The sequence below is a fragment of the Macadamia integrifolia genome, chromosome 6 (assembly GCF_013358625.1).
Source record: "Macadamia integrifolia cultivar HAES 741 chromosome 6, SCU_Mint_v3, whole genome shotgun sequence".
In the NCBI taxonomy this organism is placed as follows: Eukaryota; Viridiplantae; Streptophyta; class Magnoliopsida; order Proteales; family Proteaceae; genus Macadamia; species Macadamia integrifolia.
In genome coordinates this window covers 5,505,495-5,521,959 of record NC_056562.1, presented here as the reverse complement: position 1 = coordinate 5,521,959, position 16,465 = coordinate 5,505,495, and the positions used below count along the sequence as shown (strand labels likewise).

The following is a 16,465-nucleotide window of genomic DNA, read 5'->3' as shown; positions in this document are numbered from 1 at the left end:
GTCTTGGAACTAAAAGAATCTTAAAATGCCTGAACATAATAGAATAAAAACTTACAATCTGGCAGAGGGTTGGTGTAAGAAAAAAAAATTTAGATCCATAATTGAGGAAAAGAAAAAGTAAGAAATGGGCATGTTAAGTTTGTCTCGAATTTTTGACCCGTTTAGAAGATTGATCCGCTCCGACATATTTTGGTGGCTATCAGAATGAAAAGTTTTTTGAGATCTGTGATGGAAGCAGAGGGGCTGGGCCGATAGGCCCAAGCCCGTAGCCCATCACTGATCTCGTATGGGGGTGCGGGGGTGGTATGGTTCGACTGGATTGACTGCGACCCGATGGGTCAACCCGCGACTTGGAGTCTATATAATGTACTATTGTCTTGTTGAAAAAGTCATTGTATTTTGGGGGTTGTCGAGCTAGGGTTTCTGGGCGAGTTTTCATGCCGCTGCTTGGGTGTAATCTCTCTTCTGCATAGTGAAACATCTTCTTCTTTACTCAAGGACATAGCACACCACACTGGTGTGTAAACCTCGTTAAATCTCTATATCGTGCGGGTCTTTTGTCTATTTATTTTCGTATTTCTTGGTGTTTGATCTAACAAGGCAGGTCATAATTTCAATAAGCTTCAGAAGTTAAGGTTATTAAGGATTAGCCTTAGGCAAATGAATCTCCACATAAAAAATTCCTTAATTGAGGTGAATAACAAAATATATTGTTCTCAGGAATTCAAAAACGGGGAATCAAAATCTGTTATACCCGAGCCATAAATCGACATTGTGTGCTTGACTGCAGATGAACCACAAGAGGGGGATGGTGTCAAGGACTACTGGCTAGCATCATTTTTTTGCCACGAGGGAAGGATTGACCCACTTGCAAGTTTTACTCATGCCAGGACAATTGAAAGGATTATAAATCTCCAAGGAAGTTAGTGTAGGTCTTCTGCCCTTAAGGAGATCCACCTGAAGCCGAGTAATGAATGACACTGAGGTCGGTCCCACACCCTTGTACAGGCCCTAGAATCCTCCAGTGCAACAACGTGAAGTTTTTCCAACTATGTTGGGGACAATTGACCCACATCATTAGGAGTATTATGGCAAAGGAGGTTATTTGACCTTGGGGTCCGAACCCACGCACCTGTGCACTTCAGATCACCTCCAATAGATGGTACAACTTACAAATGGGTGGATTAATAATTGATTAGATCACCTCAAGTTGAGCCCACTAGTGCCAATTGGGGAATTAACCCAATAATGGGAGAAAATCCATTTATTTCTTAAACAGACCTCAGTGAACTTAAGTTATCATATAAAGAGTTATAAACAAAACCCATTTATTTTCCAAACAAGCCTTAGTAAACTTAAGTTATCATATAAAGAGCTATCAGAAAAACCCATTATTTCCCCAAACAAGCCTTAGTGAATTTAAGTTTCTATACAAGGAACTACTAGTTCATTTGTTTCACAATTTGTAAAGGCAAGAGAAGAAGAAAAGAGAGAAAGAAGAAGAAGAAGAGAAGAAGGAGCTTGGAGCATGGGCGGAGATCACCTCCACTCATCTACACATTAAGGTGAGTTAAACTCTCTCCCTCTACCTCTATTATATACTTACTCTCTCTTTCTTACCCCATTCTCCGCCCAAGCTAATTGGGAACCCTAACTAAAATCTCCATTCTCCTACATACTTGAATTACAAATTAAATTGGGGATTTTGTGTAGGAGACCTAATCTAGCTAATTGAACCACTTACCTTTGAGTGTGAAGACCCAATATAGAAAAGACCCAATTTAAAACCTTAGATTTAGTTACTTGAACCCTAGATTTGAGAAATTGACCTTCTATGATCTACCACCCTAACTCAACTATAGGTTGGGGAATTGGTGAAGAAGATCTAGACCTAGGGATTTAGGCTATCACATTTGGTTTAGGGATCCAGCCCATGGACCCTCCCAACCGAATTTTCCAAATTGGGTAACCGAAACCCTAAATTGGGGAAATTAACCAAATCCCCTATGATCTACCGCCATAATTCCACTTTAAATTTGAGGAATTGATGTAAGATACCCAGATTAGAGGAATGAGGTGTCTATGTTTGGTTTAAAGACCCAATGTATGCAAACCCTAACCAATTTTCCCCAAATTGAATAACCAAGAATCTTAAATTGAGGAAAATGACTAAAACTATAAAATCTATGTAACCTATGTGACTAATTACATCATTCCCAAGATGATTAGTGTATGCATGTGCTGCATGCATGAAATCTAACCCTAGAATGCTAACCCTAACATGTACACCTACCTAGCATGGGCAAACCATGTGGTGGGGGTGTAATCAACACCATAAAAGTGAATTAGAGGCATACAAAGCTTTGACCTAAAACCCCTTTTTGTTTCCAATGAATAGAACCGTCAAGTAGTGAGGCTACACAACTTGTAATCATCAATAGTATACGGCTCGTAAAGACGAGAGGTGAGTGCGTGTTGTGTTTTATTTTACGGAGTGTTTAATTTTAATTTATTTATGCATGATCATGTTGTTTGTTTAGATCTATGTTACATGTCAATTCTTTAAGTTGATGTATATGTTGTGTGTTGTGTTACATATCAATTCTTACAAGTAGATATTATCCTATTTAGAAATTAATTACAAATCAAATCAAATCCCTCCCTTTTACAAAGATAGAAACCCAATAAATTAGAATTCTCACTTTCTCAAAGTAAAAACTAAAATTAGAAACTAGCTAAATAATATCTCCCTAACTATTAAAAGGAAATATGAAAATGGAAACTACATCAATCAAAGATTTCCTAAAATCTTGCAGCCTAACTACTCCATGTGAGCTGGCCATGGGGCCCACGAATCAAGAGGCAATCTTCTTCAAGTCTTCTCCACATTATGAGCTTGCAATGGGACCCATATTGGTTACTGTTCACATGAACAATAACTTGTGAAAAAAAAACTACCATCAAAGAAATTCAGTTTCTAAGACATGTTCTCATCAAAAAAATATGGAGTACTCTCAAAGAAAGTACATCGACACTAACAAACTATCGTTGATAGAAAAAATCATAGCATTAATCACTTTTTGAGCATAAGAATATCCAAGAGAAACAAATTTAGTAGCACAAGGAATAAGGATTAAAGTACCAGTATCGTCACCTTATCAGACGGCTAAATTTAAAATACATATTAGAGGGTATCGTATCATATTGTAGATACACTAAAGTATATTGGTATTATATACTTTTGAATAAAAAAAAAAAAAAAAAAAAAAAAAAAAAAGAAATATATAACATGTATCATGCATAAACTCTAAAATGGAGAATAGCGTATTCAGAGACAAGTGCATTCAATTGAAACTATTCAAAAGATGAGGTTTCTTACATGTAGTAATAATCTATTGTCGACTTTCTAAGAAATTTTAAAATCTATGAACAATTTAATGCAAAATTCATGTTTGATGCAATGTTTAGTTTGTTTTACCTAAATCTACTCAAAAAAAAAATCCTAATTGTTTGATCTTGCCATCTAGCTTCTTATAGAAAAATACTATTAAAACACTGCAAAAGGGATGACAGTTACCATCAATTTCTGGTCATTTATACTAATGTTGTGGATGTACACTCATAAAATTGTGCCACATGCTCATAGGGCCAAGATCAAATCAAACTTAATTGTTTGATCTTGCCATCCAGCTGAAGTTCAAGTTTTCCTAAGAGAGAGAGAGAGACCATTGAAGGGTGCATCTCGAAATATCTTTCGTTAAGGACATATAATAGTCAAATAAAGTTAATGATAGAAATGCTAGGAAAGACATAACAGATATGTTGGAAAATTTATGATTGGTCAAGTAATATAGATGCATCCAACGCTTGCTCCTAGTCCCTAACTAGATAGTTCTCATATCTACTCTATGCATCTTCTTGTGCATCACGCAACAAACTCAGCAACTTGATATGATACATGTATTTTAACTTTTTTTTTTCTTTTTAATCAAGGTTAGAATGTAAATAATGAACAAAACAAGTGCAACAAAACTCTGGGTGTTAAAGAAAATAGCGGATTAGAAAATACAAAAGATATATATGAAATAATAATGATTAAAAATCTTTAATAGCTAATGATTTTTTTCTTTCAGGAATACCATTCTGTTGAGGGGAATATGAACAACTAGTCTAATGACTAAGGCCACACTCACAACAGAATAACGAAATTTCACATCGAGTATACTTGAGGAGATTATCAGAACGAAAGACCAATAAACATATACCAAACTTAGTTTTTATTTCATTACGAAACTATTTATTTATTTTTTTTATTTTTTATTTTTTTTGCTAACGACGGGTATCCAAGGAACAATTCAACTTTCACTGAAAGCAGTGAAGAGCATTAAACACCCCCGTGTGAGTGGCCCAAGGTGTACCTAGTGGGAGTCAAACTCAGGACGTCCGAGTTTATGGATCGTACCAAGTTCGTGGCTCACCAACTATGCTAACACCTTGGGTTATTATTATTATGAAACTGTTTAAAACCGATAAGAATTTTGAACAATCCTTAAACAAATACAACCATATTAATCTAGAGTTATTGTCCATAAAGGTAACAATTTAATGAAAAACACACCCACTTTTAATTTGACTCAAGCCCCAAATGGTAGAATGAACTAAAGAAAACAATGACAGACTAACATCATCAGAATAAATAAAAGGACGGTAATTTTTTTCGAACTCACAAGCTTCACACTCAATACACAAAATTGACTTGCAACTAGGAACCATTTTAAACATAATGCTCTTTTGATCTTGGAACAAAGGAAAGACTAGCTAAATGATGACGCTTTATTCAAAAGGTGCTTTACACACAGAGAGCATTACAGTGTCTTTCTTGGAAAGAGTTGGAGTTGATCCATTCCATGATTTCTTTTGCTGCCGCTTAAATCTCCACTTGCCAATGCTTAGTTGTTTGTCTTGTTGGATCTCTTCCCACAGTTAATAAATACAAATACAAATCATACCAAAGAGAACTAATGAGACGGTAATCTCTGATGAGTGATGTGTTGATCGTCAACCCATGTATCCGTTTCAGCTCCCTCATGCTTCTACATCTGTATGGTAAAAGGAGGATTTCGTCGAATCTTACCCTCATGATCGTCGTTTGAAATGAAACCTCACCGTATGCGCATCAGTGAGCGCCGGTGTTTTGTAAGATGATTTTTTAATTGATAAGGGAATCAGGGAAAAATCACAGACAGCTCCCTTCAAAGTTCTTTGTTCCGCCATGCAGGTTTGAATTGTTGTATGATGGTTTCATTGCGATTTTGGTGTTCAGTGCCATTTCAGTGGAAAAAAAATAAAAAATCTGAATCGTATTTGATCGATTTGGATCGGAATCAATCATGATTGATCCTGATTTTGGATGTTTTGAAACGATCGAGTCCAGTGTTTTTTCTCACTGTATCGTTGGGTTTTCAGATTTAAAGGGCTACCTGAAGATTGCCGAATTTATATGCAGGTTGCCGGAAAAGAAAGTAGTACTGGGATGATAGATGAGGTTTTGTATTGAAAAGGTAAATAAGTCCAAATACATTAAAGAAGTATACTAAGAGCATTAACCACAATATGGCATGACTTGATGGATTATACTTCAAAACTCACTCACGGTATTAGCTTGGGTGGATTTATTTAGGGCTAATTATAGTGGTCTCTCCTGCAATTTATCCTAATGTTATAACCATCCTCGCAGAACTGACAATTACACTGTACCTTTTGCAATTAACGTGTTATTAAAAAAAAGAAAAAAACAGTTTTACCTTTCGCACTAAAACACTCTAAAAACCCATTCTCTGATGGGTTCTGGGCTGATCGGGCGTTGTTGAGGGTTTTCGATGGGAGAAATTCCTGCTATTTCAATACCAGTGTGATGGTGATGGATCTTGATAGATGGAGAGAACTAGGGCAACTATGGGCAACTATGATCTTATTTACAGATCAACTCTTCAAAACTTGTAAATGGGCAATGGAACATGTTAATTAAAGAATAGAAGTCACTCATCCAGATGTCTTTGTCCTATTTCCCCTATCAATTCATGGCATTCTTGGGCCCTTCGTTCAGTTTACTCTAGAGGACATTGAAATGGAAAGGAGTCCAATCGATTCAAATAACTGCAATTCCAATTCGAAAACTCTTCTGCAATTATGAGAGCAAGTTGAACGAGTTAAAGACTTCTAGAGAATCTTTCCCTTACTATTAGCGTAGGGTGTTGTGTTGTATTTATAAAGTATGAGAAGATACATACAAGTTGTAGTTTGTTACAACAATACATATGATAAGCCTTAGCTACTCAACAGAGAGTTTGAGTGGGAGAGGAGACGTGAGAAGACTTGGTCTCCTCTATAGTAGGGTCTTTGTGTTGGATAAGGATACTATCCGTTACACGCCCTGCAAGCGAAGTGGTCCTTGTCGGATGGTGAGCTTGTCCCGAAGAGTCTTGAAACGTGGAGCAGGAAGTCCCTTGGTCATGACATCTGCAATTTGATCAGAACTGCGAACAAACCAAATGGAGAGTGCATGGGCAGCAACTTGTTCACGAACAAAGTGATAGTCGATTTCAATGTGTTTGGTGCAAGCATGGAACAACGGATTGGCGGCAAGGTAGGTAGCACCAATGTTATCACAGTAGAACACTGGTGGAGTGGAGGAAATGGCAAGATCGACTAATAACTAACAGATCCATACAAGTTCATGCATTTGCTAACCCCTTATATTCAGATTCACTGGATGATCGGGCCACTGTGTGTTGTTTCTTAGAACTCCATGAGATCATGTTAGGGCCAAAGTAAATGCAATAGCCACTGGTAGATCAGCGGTCATCAGGGCATCCAGCCCAATCGGCATTAGTGTAAGCATAGAGTTGGACCAAAGGAGATAGGCGAATGTGGAGACCAAAGTCGATAGTATTTTTAAGATAGTGGAGCACCTGTTTGACAGCTGTCCAATGGTCTATAGTGGGGGAATGCATAAATTGGCACACTATTGACGGAGAAGGCAATGTTAGGCCTGGTCAAAGTGAGGTATTGCAGAGCTCTAACCGTGCTATGATAAAGTTGTGGATCATGGAAGGAAGCACCTTGAGCGTGGGACAATGATGAGGTAGAGCTGGGCGTTGGCATTGGTTTGGCACCCTCCATGTGAACTCGATTGAGAAGGTCCAAGATGTAATTGAATTGAGAAAGGAAGAGACCTGAGATGAGCGAATGGCCTCAATGCCAAAAGCATAGTGAAGGTTGCCAAGGTCCTTGATGGCAAATTCAGTCCCAAGTGTGGTAATGAGATCCTGGATGTTGGCTGTTGGGGTGCCGGTGACAATTATGTCGTCAACATAAATGAGAATATAAAGTGTACAACTGCCTTTGATATTAACATAGACCGCAGGATCAGCTTGTGATGCCATGAAACTGAGAGAGCTAAGGAATGAGCCAAGGCAGTGAGACCAAGCGCAAAGTGCCTGTTTGAGGCCATAGAGCACACGTTTGAGATGGCAAACATAGTGAGGGAAGGCAGGGTTGACAAAGCCTTGGGGCTGGTGCATAAAGACCTGTTCCTGAATAGTGCTATGGAGAAACACATTTTGGACATCAAGTTGGCGAAGAGGACAGCCACAACTAATAGCAATGGAGAGAACTATTCTGATGGTTGTGGGTTTGACGACAGGACTAAAAGTCTCAAAATAGTCAATGTCCTCTTGTTGGCGGAACCCTTTAGCGACAAGATGAGCTTTGTAGCGAGATACTGTGCCATCAGAGTTGCGTTTGATACGGAACACCCACTTGTTCCCAACCATATTCATAGATGGTTGAAGAGAAACTAATTTCCATGTACCGTTATGCAAAAGAGCATTAAATTCATTGCTCATTGCAGCACACCACTTGGGATCCTTGCTGGCAGTAGTGTATGACTTTGGTACGTCATCAGGAGAGGTAATGGAGGAGATGAGAGCATGAGGGATAGAGTGTTTGGTAGCTAACAAGCTTAGTTTGGTGACCGCTTTGGTGATTCCGGCTTTGGAGCAGGTAACCATATGATGATTGGGTGGGTTTGAGGTGGGAGGGGGAGAAAATGTGTTAGACGTTGATGGAAGAGTGGGTGAAGAAGGTGGTGGAGAGCATGTAGTGGGAAGAGGGAGTGGAGGGTTATTTGATGGAGGGTTAGGAGAAGTACATGGATAAATGACGTCACTGCTAGCAACTAGTATGGGAGAGGGTGATGTTGGTGATGAGGAAGGGCTGTTGGGTGGGCGCATGGCATAAGGAAAAGCCTTCTCATCAAATGTTACATGTCGAGATACATAAATGCGACCAGAATTGGGTTCGAAGCATTTATGACCCTTATTTGTATTGCTGTACCCAAGGAATATGCATTGAGTGTTGCGGAATTGTAATTTGTGACTATTGTAGGGGCGTAACCAGGGGTAACAAGCGCGACCATAAGTTCGTAACATGTGGTACTCTGGTGGTTGACCAAATAATTTCTCAAATGGAGAATGATTCTGCAAAATAGGGGTAGGGAGCCGATTCACCAAGTAGTTAGCAGATTCAAATGCTGATACCCAAAAAGATAAGGGAAGTTGTGTGCGGGCTAATAGTGTCAACCCTGTTTCAACCACATGTCGATGCTTGCGTTCAGCCCGGCCATTTTGTTCAGATGTATGTGGGCACGAATATTGATGTGTATTGCCATGAGAAGAAAAATAGTGATCAAATGCCTGATATTCAAGAGCGCCATTTGATTGAAAATTGAATTGAACAATTAAAAAATGTAGCCACATGCTTGTGAAATTTAATGAAAGTAGGCAAGGCGTCAGAAAGTCGAACAAGTGGAAAGATCCATGTGAACTTGCTATAATCATCAAGGAAAGATATATAATAACGATAACCATTAATAGATGATTTGTGAGAAGGTCCCCAAATGTCCGAATGTATTAAGGTAAATGGGGAAGATGCAATAGAGTAATTTAAATTAAAAGGGAGTTATGGGATTTGCCCATTTGACAAGAGATACAAAAGGAGGAAGACACATCAGCTTGAGTTGGCAAGTTTACTTGATGGAGAATGGATTGCAGACAGCAAGAGGATCGATGACCAAGGCGATTGTGTCAGATGGAAGTAGAAACCCATTCACCGACATAGAGCTTGGGCGTAGGAAGCAAGGCCGGAGAGGGTGACGCAGGAGAACGGGAGAGGCGGGGGAGATAATGAGGCCATCCTTAGTAGTACTACGGAGGAGAGTTTTCCTCGTTCGAATGTCCTTCACATAACAACAGTGAGGGTGAAATTCAAGCACAACATTATTGTCAGTGGTAAAACGACTAACAGGCAGTAAATTTTTTTTTAATCTCAGGCACATGAAGAATATTACGAAGGTGAAGAGGGGTGGAAGAGGAAGAAATAGTAGAATGACCGGTGTGAGAAATTTGCAAACCTGCACCATTACCAACTCTGACTTGGTCTGTGCCGTGGTGTGGAGCAGTGAGAGTCATGTTCTCCAAGTTAGCGATGAGATGATGAGTGGCCCCAGAGTAGGGGTACCAAGCTAGATCAATGGCGGGTTGAGAAGTGGCAAGAAGAGCTGATGGCTGAGCTTGGGAGTGAGCTTGTGAGGCTGCAGCTTGATAACTAGGATTGAATTTGTTGTAACAAGAAACCGTTGTGTGGTTCGAGCGATGGCAGATCTAGCATGGAGCTTGGAGCAACGGTGGTTGGGAGGAAGCAGTTGGTGAAGCACGATAGCCATTATTGGAGTAACAATCACGAACGTTGCCACGACCACGATAGCCATTGTTGGAGCGACCACGAGAACCACGGTTGGAGTTGGACGAGCCCTTACTAGTGTAGTTGGCTTCAACAGATGAGTCGGTTGGAGGGAAAATCCAAATGAGAAGAACATTGTTGTTTGAAGAGTTCTTGACTGAGGCACAAGGCAGTGAAGTCATCAAGACTGAGGGGGTCAATATGAGAGGTCATCAACGTGGTGAAGGACTCATAGTCTTCACCAAGACCTCGAAGAATGCTACAAATGACATCGGGTTCAGAGACTAGATGTGCAGTTGTAGCCAAATTATGAACAAGGGTCTGGACTTGTTGGAGATGGTCGGCCATCTTGAGGGTGCCCTTTTTGAGTTGAAGATGCTGATATTTCAGTTGCATGATGCGCGCTTGCAATTGAGATGCATAGATGCATTCTAATGTTTTCCAAGCAGCTGCAAAGGAAGAAGGCCAATAATGTGAGCGAACGCGTGTTCGGTAAGAGAAGAGATGATCCAATTGATGATCACTTGGTCTTGAAGGCGCCAGAGAAGATAAGCCGGATTGGGAGATTCGATGGTAGTGGATGAAATAGTTTGAGGGGGACAAGGAAAGCACCCATCTACATAACCATAGAGATCGTGAGCATGGAGAATTGGAAGAAATTGGGATTTCTAGAGAAGGTAATTGGATTGGTCAAGTTTGATGGGGAGGAGTTGGACAATGTTGTTTGGAGAGACAATGGAAGGTGTAGAAGTGGAGGAAGCAGAAGTGGTGGAGGATGGGGAGTCTGATAGTGCCACATTACAGGAAATGTGAGTCAAACAGCTCTGATACCATGAACGAGTTAAAGACTTCTAGAGAATCTTTCCCTTACTATTAGCGTAGGGTGTTGTGTTGTATTTATAAAGTATAAGAAGATAAATACAAGCTATAGTTTGTTACAACAATACATATGATAAGCCTTAGCTACTCAACAGAGAGTTTGAGCGGGAGAGGAGACGTGAGAAGACTTGGTATCCTCTATAGTTGGGCGTTTGTGTTGGATAAGGATACTATCCGTTACATGAGCAAATGCTTGGAAACTATAAGGGGAAAAAGAAGATGAACAAGGATGATGAGGCAAAGCCATGGAACCTTTCTTCACTGATAGCTTAGGGTTAGGCTTTATGTGAGAAAAGAAACCCCTCAAGAGCAACATCCATGGATGGAGGTAGTTATGCGTATTCATGCCATCATCGCAACTAGTCGGAGCGTTGAGTGTTGTCACCTTTTGATCAACATCTATTTGCAGGTAGTTGGGTTCTTCGATAGATGGAGGTGGAGAAGAATAACTGAATAAGTATGATATTTGGTTAAGGGTACAAGGGTATAATAGGAAGTTCCCAGTCCTATAAAGGTTTTCGAGTCTTTAATAAATTATCTAAACAAGCCACGCCATATTATAACAGATTCTCACTTACGGATTCTTAACATCGATCGTCAACTGCAAAGATACAGTGTAATTGTCAGTTCTAAGAGCAGTGAATCTTCACGTAAGTGGATGTACGTGAACGTCTCTGATCCATGGATATGATATCTATTAAATGAGGAGATAAAAAATAGATACCATATCCACGGATCAAGGACGTTCACATACATTCACGTATGTGAAGATTTATCGGACTCGTCAATTCTACTGGAGATGGGAGATGGAAGATGGAAGACCACTTTAATTAACCCAATTATAACCATCAAGGGGTGGAGAAAGAATCCGCTGCTCGTACGATCACCTGGTCATACGAGTCAATGACCAACACGTGTCTCACTTTCTACCATTACAAGGATAAAGAAAGGTATATCTAAGAACAAAAATGATAGGTATTGATCGCTGATTTGTACAATCAAGTGATCGTACTAGCAACAAATTCGTTCAGCAAGGGGTGGATGGAATAAGGTCAATCGCCAAGGAAGGACGATGTAAATTTTCCAAAAAATAATTTAAGTTGACTTCACTACTGTGATGTGACAGACGAACGGTGCCCTTTTTTTAAGGAAATAATAAATCTAAATATTCAAAAGTGGGCCTTTTGTTTATTAATATAAGATTATAATTAAATAGATAACTTTGTTTTTGGTGGAAAGAGATAACTAGCTCATAGAAATAAATAATATAAAAAGAAAGCTTTTTGTTCAGGAAAACGCAACGCTAGTGTCATTCTTTCTCGTCTTCTTTATAAAATGAATTCTCTGCCTTAATACTACACACTACGATGGGAAGAAACTGATCCAGAAAGAAGCTGAAATGGAATTCCAAAACGATCGAAGGTAACTGATGGCAGAGGGTGTGGTAGGCCTTTTATTGGAACGCTTGAGCGATTTGCTGGTGAGCGAAGTAGAACTGCGGACAGGAGTTCGCAGGGCATTTATTGAAATAAAAGATGAATTGGAAGGCATGAGAGCCTTCCTGAAAGATGCAGATGCATGGAAAGATAATGACAGAGCTCGCTCTTTCGTTGGCCAAATCAGAGATGCTGCCTATTCCGTCGAGGATGTGCTTGACGATTTCACTCTTGGCCTTGCCCAGCTTCGTGATGGAAGTGGGAAGAAATCCATTGGTCCTTCTTGTCTCTGCAAACCCACTTTCTCTATTGCCCATCTAATCAATCGCCGTCGGATAGCATCTGCGTTACGAGATTTGAAGATCAAAATCCATAACATCAATCAGTCGAACCCAAGGTACCATAGTTTCGCCAATAAAGAAATTGGGTGGAGCTCAGGTGCTTTCGGCAATGGATGGCGTGACCCTACCGGAGCCGACGCCCTCGTCATCCCCAGGGAAGATGAAGTGGTGGGTATCGACGAGCCCAAGCGATGTTTGACGAAATGGTTGGTCCAAGGAGAATTAGAGCTCAGCGTGCTTTCTTTGGTAGGTATGGGTGGAGTGGGCAAGACTGCTCTGCTCCGTAAGCTCTACCACAGCTCAACCGTAAAGCATTACTTCGAACGTCACGCTTGGGTTACGTTGTCCGCGTCTATTAGCCGAGACGACATCTTGAGAAATTTGGTGCAACAACTGTTCGAAGGAATTCCTGAAGGAGTCTCTGACATGGAAGAACCGAAGCTGATGTCTCAGCTTAAGAGTGAGTTAATTAACAAAAGGTATGTTATCGTTCTTGATGATTTATGGAACGCAAGCACTTGGAAATCCATAGAAAAGGCATTCCCTGATGGTAGATGTGGGAGTCGGATAATTTTGACGACACAACAATATATCCCAAATTGTGATCAATACCCACTTCAAACTCTGTCCTTGGAAGATTCATGGACCCTCTTCTGCAGGAAGACATTCAAATCCGTTGTTGGGCACCGTTGCCCTTCGCATCTGGAGGAAGTATCACGGAAGATCGTCAACAGATGCCGTGGATTGCCTCTAACAGTCTTGGTGATTGCTGGTGTACTCTCTAGCATTCCCAAGAAATCGACTGAATGGTCCATTTTGCTTAGAATCCTGGATTGGCAGCTAGAACAGGATCCTTTGATTCATGATTCGCAGACCATCTTGTCCATTAGCTATAGCTATCTCCCTTACCGCCTGAAATCATGCTTCTTGTATTTTAGTGTTTTCTCAGATAATTATCCCATCAAGTGCTCGACGTTGATCAGGCTGTGGGTTGCTGAGGGGTTTGTGGAAAAGAGATATGGTGTTTCGACGGAGGAAATTGCAGAGCACTATCTTGCTGAACTAATCAACAGGAGCTTGATTGAGGTGGGTGATCGTGATTTAGATGGAAAGGTCAGGACTTGTAGAGTCCACGACGTTATTCGTGAATTCATCATCTCGAAATCTCAGGAGGAGAATTTCAATGTCCTGTATCGTGAACATGAGAAATGGCCCGAGGGGAGGATACGGCGTCTATCAATCATCCTCACTGGAAAAGAGTTTAATCCAAAACCAATAAGCTTACCATCTTTTCGGTCTCTCTTCATGTTTGGGATGATTCAAAATTCCACATCTTCCTTGCTTTCCCTCATCTCAAGACTTCCATTTCTAAGGGTTCTGGACTTGGAAAATACCTCTTTGCAGAGCTTCCCCAATGAAATTATAAATCTCTTGCATCTGAGGTATCTAAGTCTGAAGAACTCAAGGATTAGCTCCATTCCAGAGTCATTGGGGAAGCTTAAATCTCTACAAACGCTGGACCTAAGGCATTGTGATGGTATAAAAGAGCTGCCGCTTGAGATTTGTAAACTTCAAGAGCTTGAAAATCTCCTTGTCTATGCCTGTTCTGATGAAATTTCTATCACTAAGAAGGGTGTTAATCTTCCTACTGGAACAGGGTCCATAACAACACTAACCAACATTTCATCTTTCGATGCAAAGGAAGGCAGCAAGGTAGTGAAAGAACTGGGCAATCTAACCAATTTGAGGAAATTGGTAATAACCAACCTGAGAAAGGATGATGGGAGGTTTCTGTGCGACTCTATTGAACAAATGAAGCGTTTGCAGACCCTCAAGATAAGTGCAATAGATAGTGAAGAGCTTGTCATGCCATTGTTGTATTCTCCTCCCACACTTCTTCAAAAGCTATACATGCAAGGGGTCCTTGAGAAGCTACCCAATTGGATTCTCAATCTCACAAACCTAGTGAAGTTTATGCTGCAAGGTTCTAAGCTAAAAGAAGACCCTCTTAAAGGGCTTCAAGCGTTGCCCAATTTGGTGGAGCTTGTACTGTGGGATGCATATGATGGAGAAGAGTTATGCTTCAAGGGACAATGGTTTCAGAGGCTTAAGAGACTGGACCTCATTGGACTGGCTCAGTTGCGCTTAGTATCCGTGGAAGAAGGATCCATGCCTTATGTCCAGAAGATAACAGTCGAGGATTCTGAGAAGCTGGAAATGGTCCCATTAGGCATAGAATCTCTGGCATATCTAATGGAGATCAGGTTCATCAACGTCCCATTGAGAATATCAGAACACGAGAGGTTGCAGCGTGTTCCACTTTCAATTGTGGATAAGAGTAGAAAATTTGGCCGGGAGTGAACGTCTGCAGTGATTCTGGAAGCAACATTTGTGGGCAGAGAAGCCAGTCCTCTTGAGTTCTTCCACCCCCACGCACATCGAGTGGGCTGCCCGGGGGCAAGGGCAGGGTGGTCTTTACACAGCCCGCCTCATGTGTTTGGGCGTGGGGAATGCAAGCGGACATGGTTCTTTTTTCCTTGTACTTTTCTCCCCTCCCTCCCCCTCCCCCTCCCCCTCCCCCTCCCCCTTCTTTTTTTTCTCCACTTTCATACCTCTTATCACTTACCTATGGGCAAGAATTGTAAGTTTGCATTGATTCTGAGTGATTATTCTCTACAGTGAGTGTGGCAGTGCGATGAACATCGGATGGCTGAGAGCATTCGGACATGCATCCCGAGATCCTTTTGACCATCCGATGCTCACTGTAGAGGATGTTTTTGCATTGATTCCTGATTCCTTTGCTTGACTTCCCCAAGTATGGGTTTCTTGAAAAAATGCTTGTACCTTTGTGTATATTTATTTGAGGAAGTTATGAACTTTCCCCTCTTCCCTCTTTCCTTCGTCCTCTTTTTTATTTCACTATATCTGGTAGTAGGTCTGTAGGTGTGAAATACAATTTTTTTGACTTTTTCTCAAAAATTTGAGCAAAGTCACAACTTTTAAACCCAAACGAATTATTAATTCAATCGAATCAGAACTATATGAATAATTCAGATTTATTTATTGAACTTAAAAAGGTAGCAAACTGATAAAAAAAGTAAAAAATAAATATTTATAAAATTAATAATTATTAAAAATAATTCATTTTTTTTTGGATAACGATGGATATCCAAACCTTCGGTCTGACTAATCTCGTAGGCCTATACTGACCCCACAATAGCATAGACAGGGTCATACCGAGGTTGAATGAGAATCATTCAACTTTCACTGAAAGCAATGAAGAGTACTAAGCACCCCCACGTGAGTGACCCAAAGTGTGTCTAGTAGGAGTTGAACTCGGGACGGTTAAGTTTACAGTTCATACCAAGTTCATTGCTCATCAATTGCGCTACCCCCTTGGGTTTTATTTTTTAAGTCTGTCTAATGTTGGACTAACTATCAAAACCGTTCTTATTTATAACGATTGCTTCCCACTATTGTTTCATGTTTATCTGATGTGAAAATAAGTTATTGTGTAGTAAAATTATCTATCATTCTTTGTAATAATGATCGCCCACAAAAGACCAGTTCAATAGCATTATTTTGGTCATTATATATATATATATATATATATATTTGATCTTCTGACAAAGTCCATGTAACATCATGCTAACAACTGAGAACGATGTTTATATGAAACTCTACTTGCACCATAAGATCATCTAAATCTCTTTGACTAACTTGAGTGTTGGCTCAATCTGCAAAGATTTTAACAAGAGCATAAAGTTGACAATTAAGAAATGTACTCTCATTATCTAATTGTCTCCTAAATTAACCAAAGGAGATATACCATTAGAACAATCACACAAGCAAACAGCTAGGAATGAATGAATGAATGAATATGCTAGATCCAATACACATCATCTATCTAATTGATAGTCCTAATAATACAAAGCATGTGAAATAAGAACAATAAATGTTAAAATTGAAAATCTGAATTTTTTGATCAAAATTTTTATCGGTCAAACA

General features: G+C 40.1%; 1 protein-coding gene across 1 annotated transcript; it reads left to right on the top strand.

Annotated features, from left to right (window-relative positions):
• Positions 1-12,109: 12,109 nt before the first annotated feature.
• Positions 12,110-14,818, top strand: LOC122081689 (disease resistance protein RPM1-like). The gene has a single exon (XM_042648882.1). The coding sequence runs from the start codon at positions 12,110-12,112 to the stop codon at positions 14,816-14,818; it is 2,709 nt and encodes a 902-aa protein (XP_042504816.1).
• Positions 14,819-16,465: the final 1,647 nt, after the last annotated feature.

What these genes read in the sequence shown, in the direction of transcription:
- LOC122081689 (XM_042648882.1), top strand. Translation starts at nt 12,110, where the DNA reads ATGGCAGAGGGTGTGGTAGGCCTTTTATTGGAACGCTTGAGCGATTTG.